The following is an 8,161-nucleotide window of genomic DNA, read 5'->3' on the forward strand; positions in this document are numbered from 1 at the left end:
TGATAACAAATTCTATTATCCGGTTATCAAACATTTTGATAACTGAATTTGTTATCATTTTGGCTGAATTAACAGCCAACATAACAAAAATGATACCAGAATTTTGCTCCTGAAATAACTAAATGAAAACAAATTAAGTTATCACTGATACCAAATTGATAACACATTTTGTTATACATGTTATTCACTCAAATAACTAATTTAGTTATTATTTAGTTATCAGCCATCACTGTTTTATCGACCAAAATACTTAAATCTTCTTTGCCGACTTCGTTACGCATTGAAAAAAATGTTGGCATACACTGGGATTCGAACTCGAATCGAATGATTGTACGGCGTCGTCTCTAGGCACTCACCCAATTACGCTTTCTTGAGGAGCAGGAGAGAAGAGCACTACGCTTTCTACGATCTTGCATTTACTGAAGACTATTTATAATCAAATCAGGATACCATAACCACTTATGTAAATAACAGTCGGCTGGACAGAGTGCAAAGCAGAATAACTTATTAATAACAAACTTTATTATCCAGTTATATTGATAACTAGAATTGTTATCATTCTGGTTGAATTACAAGTCAACATAGCAAAAATGATAACCGAAATAAATTTCATTCAAAATAGCGAATCGGCAATCAATTAGGATAAATACGGTTCATCGTCCTTTTATTGAATACATTTCGTTTTCAGTTGTGACCAATTAAATAATAGGCTTAGGTTAGTTTTTCTCTCTTATATTATCAATCATTAGGTTGCTAGCAGCACCATGCTGTAAATCGATTTCGGTTATAGGTTTTATTCAAATTAAACCACAGCCTTGCATTTCACAGTGAAATGTTTCATGTTTTCATATGCATATATAAACATAAACACTGCTCATCCCAGGAAGAATTATTCCGTGAAAAAATGTTGCTATTCGGTGGATGATCCAGGACCGGACAGTTTTCGGGGGGCCGAAATGTACGAAAAAGGTTGATTTTGGTACATAAGGTTATGTGGGAGCCCAGGGCCATGGCCATTTCGTATGGCTACCTAGTCCACAACGCGCATTTCCGCTTACAATGTCAGCCGGGTCGACTAATTAAACATATTGTTTGGGCTACTGTGATGGTCCATTCAAACACCTTCCAAAGGATTTTCTATTTCACATTTCGATATTCCCATGAGTCGACCGTCCTTTCAACATCGACTATTGGAGGTTTGACTGCAGATGATCTTGCTCGTTAGGTTTAAACTGTCAGTAGTTGAGCAATTACTCTTTGGTTGAGCACATTAATAAATCGACTAAAGTGCGAGCATAATTGTTTTCTCCACAACACACCAGAACGTTGAAATTTCTTGATTATCCGACGCTTCCAGTTAAATTTTCCGCTTCCCCATATACATAAGCACTGTGGATCCCAAGACGAATTATATTGCGGTTAGTCAATACTATTCACCGTTCCTGAATGAGCACATTTCCTTGGATCATATGTTCCGGGAGCTGCAAGGCCATTTTAAGTACTTATCAAACTACAACTCTTGGTTCTCAGATACATATTTCATTATTCAACAACACCTGAAATGAAAGTAAAGTTAATAAGCAGAGTATAAAACAGATAGGAAAATTTCAACTTTTGTGGAAATTCCTATGTTGACAGAGAAATAAACAAAACAGTAGATATCGTTAGTAACGCGGAAAATCACAGTCTGCTTAGACGAAAAGTTCAGTTCAGTGTTTGGAAACAGCTCTTGTCACACTATTCATAGCATTGGCCAGGTACATTTAGCAGAAGTATTGTGCCTTGTTGACTTCTTTCATGATCATTTTTTCAAGGCTTCTACAGATTCATCGCTACAAACCACCGCGTGGCTGTCAAATTTTCAAAATTATCAAAGTAGCTTTTTTGCTACAGATATGTTTTTCTTAGGCGCCTATCTGGTGCTTATTTTTGGTTGCGTCGAAAAATAAGCGGATGAATAGATTTTTTTATGCGCTGTACAATATATTTGAAAGAATAGAATGCTTAGCCCGATATCTGAACGACGCGAAATTTAGAAGAAAATACCAAAGTTGTATTGATAATACATTTTGTTATTATTCAGTTATCAGTTAATCACATGATTGATAACTAAATACCAAGATGATAATAAGGATAACTAATCCTGTTATCAGTTTGATATCATTTCAGTTATCTGCCTTTGCTCGGGCATGCTACACAATATGCTCACACGACTGGCCCGCTAACTGCACGGCCACGATGTATGTGAAAAATTTCTTATGAAATGGATATGAAACGATACGATACATTTTCAAAATGTAGGTATACATACTGCATAATGTGTCCCGGATTGACTCAAGAAAAATCTAATCTCTTTACCCTAAGAGCATGACGTACTTTGTGGAAAGCCCCTTAGAAATATAATAGAATTCCTTTCAGAATCCTAAATAATTCCGTTCGGAAATCCAGAGAAAGAACTTGTTTTGAGTTTACGAACGGAGATTTTTTGGTTTTCTGAACGGAGCTCTTTTTGGCTTTCTAAAGGAGCTCTTCTGGGTTTTGAAATCTATTGCTTTTGCGCTTTCAAACAAAATCTTTTTAGGTAACAAATTGCATAAATATTCTAATCGGAATCTATTGTCCAGAAGCAGAAAAACATTCCTTTCAGAAGCCCAGAACGCTTCAATCAAAAGCCCAGAACTATTCCTTCCGAAAGCCTAAAAGGATTCCGTTCCGAAGCTCAAAAGTTTGCAAGTCCAAAAGGATTTGTTTGGGAGGCCCAGAGCGATTCCTTTCGAAAGCCCTAAAGAATTTCTGTCAGAAGCTCGAAGGGTTTTTGGTAGTAAACCCAGAAGGATAACGTTCGGATGTTTACATTATTATGTACGGAAATCCGTGCGAATGGATATGTTTTGGGAACCCTAATGGAATTCTTTTTGACTGGAATTCTAACGTTTTGGGCCTCCGAATGGATTTATTTTGAACTTCTGGATGAAATCTTTTTGGACATTGTTTTGCTCCTTTGTTTTTGACAACAGAAAAAGAATGGATGAAAGAGAAAAAATAACTCAAAATTAGGTTTGAAAATACTCGCTGGATAGGTACTTTTTCTCTTCCGTGTTGAGTGCGCCAATAACCGAGGAATAACTCTTCTTAATTTGAAGTGAAACATTATGTCCCGTACTGTGTTCTGGAAGCATTGATTTTGGTTAAAATAGATTTTATTTAAAATTTATGCATTTGGCGGCTTTAGCGTGCATGAGACTACCAGTTAAGATAGTTCTAACCTGTTCTAACTGAGAGATATGGAGAATTATCGTATGTTACGAAGCTGTTTGGAAATATTTTTGAAAATAAAAATATGAGACTGCTTAAGAAATATCTTCCTTTAATTTTATAACAGAATTGAAGGCGGTTTTATGGATTTGATGTTCTTAAGCAGCGGTTCTCAACATTTTCCTTCATTGTTTGCATTGCATGAGGTAACCCTGTTTTTTTTATTTATCTGGAGGCATGTAAAAGTAAAAATTTCGTGAAATAATTAATATTGAGCGTCTTAGGGGAAAATGTTACAAGGTTAAATACTTCAAACTACAAAAAAGTGAATATAGCGGAGGTAAATGGAAGTTTGAAGTATTTTAACCTTGAAAAATTTCGTATTCGATTCTCGATTGGCTTCTATCAAACCGATTGAACTCTCGAAAAATAATGTTGGTCTTCCGAAGAATTTATGTACTTCGACTTCCCTATTTCAAACTTTGCTAACACTAATAATTGGCATATTAAATTGATTTAACTTCATTTTTTTTAGATTTAACTATAACTCGAATGCGTTACAAATACAAAATGAAATTTAGTCTTATGAATGATGCAATACCATAGTGAAGGAGACCCGGTCTGGTCTATATATTTTTTTAGATTTAACGACAAAGATGAAAAATTAAAGTTTTTTCTTATACATATCATTAAGCGCCTGCTTTAGCAAAAAAGTATTAGAAATCCTAATAATAAATAACATTAAATTAAATTTTACGTGTACATCAGCGGTTCTTAACCTTTTTATGCAGAGGTACCTTGGCATTATTTGAGGTACTCCCTAGGCATTTTCGATGGGAGATCAGATTTAAACTTTAAATAAAATATACGCTTCAATGCTCACAGGCAAGATTGACTATCAGATCGGCTTCTCATGTCTAAGCCGATACCAATAGTATCGAGTCGACTTTTTCACTGTCGACTGTCAGTTCTGTTTAGAGTCCCACCAAACGAATATTTGTTACTTTGAGCGGCCAACGGTTGCTTGATAGAGTAAGCTTGCGGATACATGCAGCCCTTTTTTAGAAGTTGAACAGAGCCCACTGGCAAACCCTACAAAACCCTGGGAAAGCTCCATAACTATGGAGAGAGTTCAACAAGCCGTTGGACATAGTCCCTGCTGCCCCTGTTGGGAGAACGTCTACGGTGGACCGGGCACGTAGCCAGGATACCGGACAGTAATCCGGTAAAAAAGGTTCTCGATAGCGATCCGACGAAAAGACTGCGTGGTTGGTGACGTGTTGCTGACCGAGCTGAATGGAGACGAGTTTTACGTACCTTTTATGTCTTAATAAATAAATAATCGTTTTATTTCACAGAAATAATAATAGCATAAAATTGATCAGAATTTCTGTTGGAATCAGTTTCTTGAAAGTTCCTCCTGGTATTACAATTTTTTCATGGGCAATCAACCAGACATGATTTCGGATAATTTTATTCCTTCTGATATTTATCAAAACTCTTCTGATGATTTAATATAAATTTTCATCAGAAATTTCTTCAAGGAAGATTTTGGAAAGATATATGGAATACAAATACTTCATATAAATTTTATCTAAAATAGGACAACTAGATTTTGAACATAGCTCTTTAAATAGTACATTTTCTGGACTATCTCAAATTAGTTTTTTTGTCTTTATTTGAGAGGTTTTCAGCCCTTGGCTGGCTCACCTCTTTCAAATTAGTTCTGAATTGACTTCTCTAGGATTCTACCAAAAGATCCTCAAGATTTTTTCTATTGATTCTTTAATAAATTCCATCCGATGATTTTCTGCAACATGCACCGTAAGTTGTTTTAGATTTCGTTACCAAATGGCATTGATTCGTCACATTGTTTATCTGGAATTCTCTTTCGATGACTTTTGCGAATTTTAATTAAAAGCCACGAAAAGCATCAATTATGTTTATTTAAGATGCGTATGGCGTCAAGTTAGTGGACTGGGATTCTCACTTAAGCAAGATATTTGATGTTTTTGGCAAACAAGTCGAGATAAAGAAAGAAATTTTCCTAATTAAAGTGTAAGAACTACATTATCCATGGGCTAAATTGTGTTCTGGAAAACGATGTTTCATTTTTGAATGAAACTCGCGTGTACTCCTCTAGAAAAGCGTGTTATAAATCGCCACAGATTCGTTTAAAGAAACTCCGTCCGGTAATACACAGTTGTTTTTTCGCTTGACTTTAACAATACCATAGATTCTGTTACTTTCGTAATGCGCACAATAAGAATATCAAGATAGCGAAACTTTGCTTGCCAATTCTCTGCAGAACTGCAATAATTCCAATTAATCACGAAGAATGGGTTTGAACGGTCAACATCAGGAAAGAGCGATCAGATTCAGACCCTTAATAATGACTCGATGTTTTGATATCTTTTATTGAACCGATCCAACAAATTCGTTCATGTTGAAAGCTAGCTATGGATCATTAGAATGCAGGAAACAAATTAGATCCGTCCAACAAAAATATGCGTTTTGCCCATCTATAGATAGTCAACATGCATAATAATTGAATAAATATTTGTTTTTTGTTGACTCTTTTGGATTCCAACATCCGCCATTACGCAGTGATGGTATCCCCTAAGACCAGCAAAGATGTTCCCAGGGGTAGATGTACCCCTGGTTGAGAATCGCTGTTCATCATGATAGAATTCTCGCTTAATTTTTCAAAAGGACCTTAGTAACATTTTTTTTCATGATATATTTTGAGTACTGCATTCAAAAGCTTTCGTAGTGGTCTGTTGATTGCAATATTCAAATCCATTAATGAAAAAAAAAATTACTTAGTTCTCTTTAAAAAGTTTGGGAGAATTCTTCAAAATAAATTTTATTAAGGATGTACGTTTTCAAAATCCTTTAATTATTACATTATGAATATCTTTATTCTGGTCATTCCTAATTGTATTTTTTTTTTGTATAAACAAAAACTGTCCGTATTCCAAATAATTCAAATGAGAAATGTTAATCCTACGGTTTAAATAAATTTGAAGTCTTTTCGATGCCCGCCATTGCATGAGAATCGATTTCGCCATCTCCATATTGGTAATCCTACGCCTTTGCTTGGCTGTCTTCAGAACTCACAAAAACGTTGTTTTTTGATAATTTTTAGACGTTCCCCGTCAAATACACCAAATTTTTGTATATGGCTGACTCCAAGACGTATCGATTAGTGAGAAAATCTTGCAAATCGATCCATCCGTTCTTGAGTTATATTGTCTCAAAGGAAATGTCACCTTATTTTTTATATAGAGACTAACAGATCAAATCAGACCCTGCGTTGCTCAGGTCCGGAGATATTATGCCTCAAAGGAAAAGCAAATTACTCTCTTACTCTTACACCACTTTAGGGGCTTTATCTGGAATGGACCCCTTTGATGCTATGGTGTGTAGTAAGCCTAGCAAGCATAGGCGTAGCTTAGCCAATCCGGAGGGCGATTCTTGGTGCGGTTTAAGTTTTTTTGTCTTTATTAGCCAGACCCAGTCAGAGCCCAGTCGGTTTAAGTTGCTTTTGGGTGGGAAACATCGATCATCTAAAATGTTTGCTGTGAATGTGAAAATGTTTGAGTTTGAAAGCAGACCAAGTTCCGGTTGGAATGTAGAGTCATCATAGATAAAATATGCTGACTCGATCAATTGCACTTAAAGATGCCCAAGTGCAACTTTCTAGTTGAGGAGTGCAATGCCAGTGAAGCAGAAAAGGCTATTTTCTTGAAAATATGGATTATCCAACTGAAGATCAAAAATTAGCTCCATCTTATGTCAAAAAATGAATAGCACGTTTTTGCCTTTTTTTTCCAACCAGATCATTATGCATATGAATTATATTTCTCCTATCTATTATTATTCCTCCCATTTCGGACAGATTGACCTATTTTCCGATAGATTCCCGTGCTCCGGTTCCCAGTCGATTTCGCTTTGTTCGAGCTGCATTTCGAGAAACCCATAATGGCAACAACGGATCAACCCCAAAAATGTTGTTCCGGTTCATTTGTCTACTTTTTCTTTCTCATAATGCGCCGCCGCCACCACGATCTCATTTCGTGCCCATATTGAGCTGCACAGACCGAGGTCTGCGTTTATTGTTGGGGCCATCAATTTTCGTAACCGTCCAAAACAGCCAACAGCTTGCCCAACTTTCAGCTTTCGATCTTCCACTGTGCCCCATGCAATACCCATCACTCTCTCTTTCAGGAAACTTATTTTTTGCTTTCGTTCGTAGAAAACCCTGCAACAATGCTGCACTCACTTTTCAGTTGGGGATCCTTGCGGTTGCTAACTGCGCTGGGTGTACGTCAGTGGAAGTGGTAGCAGTGCGTTAGATATCCCGGAGGTGGGGTCCTGTTTTGACCTCTGGATCCTGTCGGTCAGGTTAGTTCCCAAAATCCGCACTCACACAGACTCACCCACACACACCAGGGTAACGGGGGAGGGACAGAAAAGAAATATCACTCACGGACACGGCCAAACGTTTCACGCGGATCGCGTCGTCGTGAAGAAGCTCAAGCACTTCCGAATTCCGAGATGGATAAATCCAAACTGACTTTAGCGGACTGGTTGTTGGGTGGAAAGCTTTCGAATGCGCGCACCGTTCGATCGCGCCACGCAAAACTCCCCACCCCGTACAACCAATGATGGTGATCGTTTGCATGGGCTTTGGGAAGAGTGGTCTCAACTGCAGTATTGCACCCATTTTAATATTTTTTGGAATTAAATTGTAGGATCATAATCAACAAAAACAACAATTTTTCAATAACTCTGGAACGCAATGGCCGATGGGACTTATTTTCAATTGCAGAAAACTAGTCGCGCTGATTAATTCATTTCTGTTTTGAGCTGAAAGTGCTAGAAGAGAAATAAAAGCTCAGCT

At 36.9% G+C, this 8,161-nt stretch overlaps 1 protein-coding gene across 1 annotated transcript in view; it reads right to left on the reverse strand.

The window, feature by feature from the left end:
- The window catches only part of LOC134218468 (clavesin-1-like), a 29,645-nt gene extending 21,795 nt beyond the window's left edge, over positions 1-7,850 (reverse strand). The window contains exon 1 of the mRNA XM_062697481.1: positions 7,541-7,850. Within this exon, the coding sequence (XP_062553465.1) occupies position 7,541 (1 nt within the window). The 5' untranslated portion in view covers positions 7,542-7,850. The remainder of the gene's footprint in view (positions 1-7,540) is intronic.
- Between the last annotated feature and the right edge of the window lie 311 nt (positions 7,851-8,161).

Source organism: Armigeres subalbatus, chromosome 2, assembly GCF_024139115.2.
Source record: "Armigeres subalbatus isolate Guangzhou_Male chromosome 2, GZ_Asu_2, whole genome shotgun sequence".
Lineage (NCBI taxonomy): Eukaryota > Metazoa > Arthropoda > Insecta > Diptera > Culicidae > Armigeres > Armigeres subalbatus.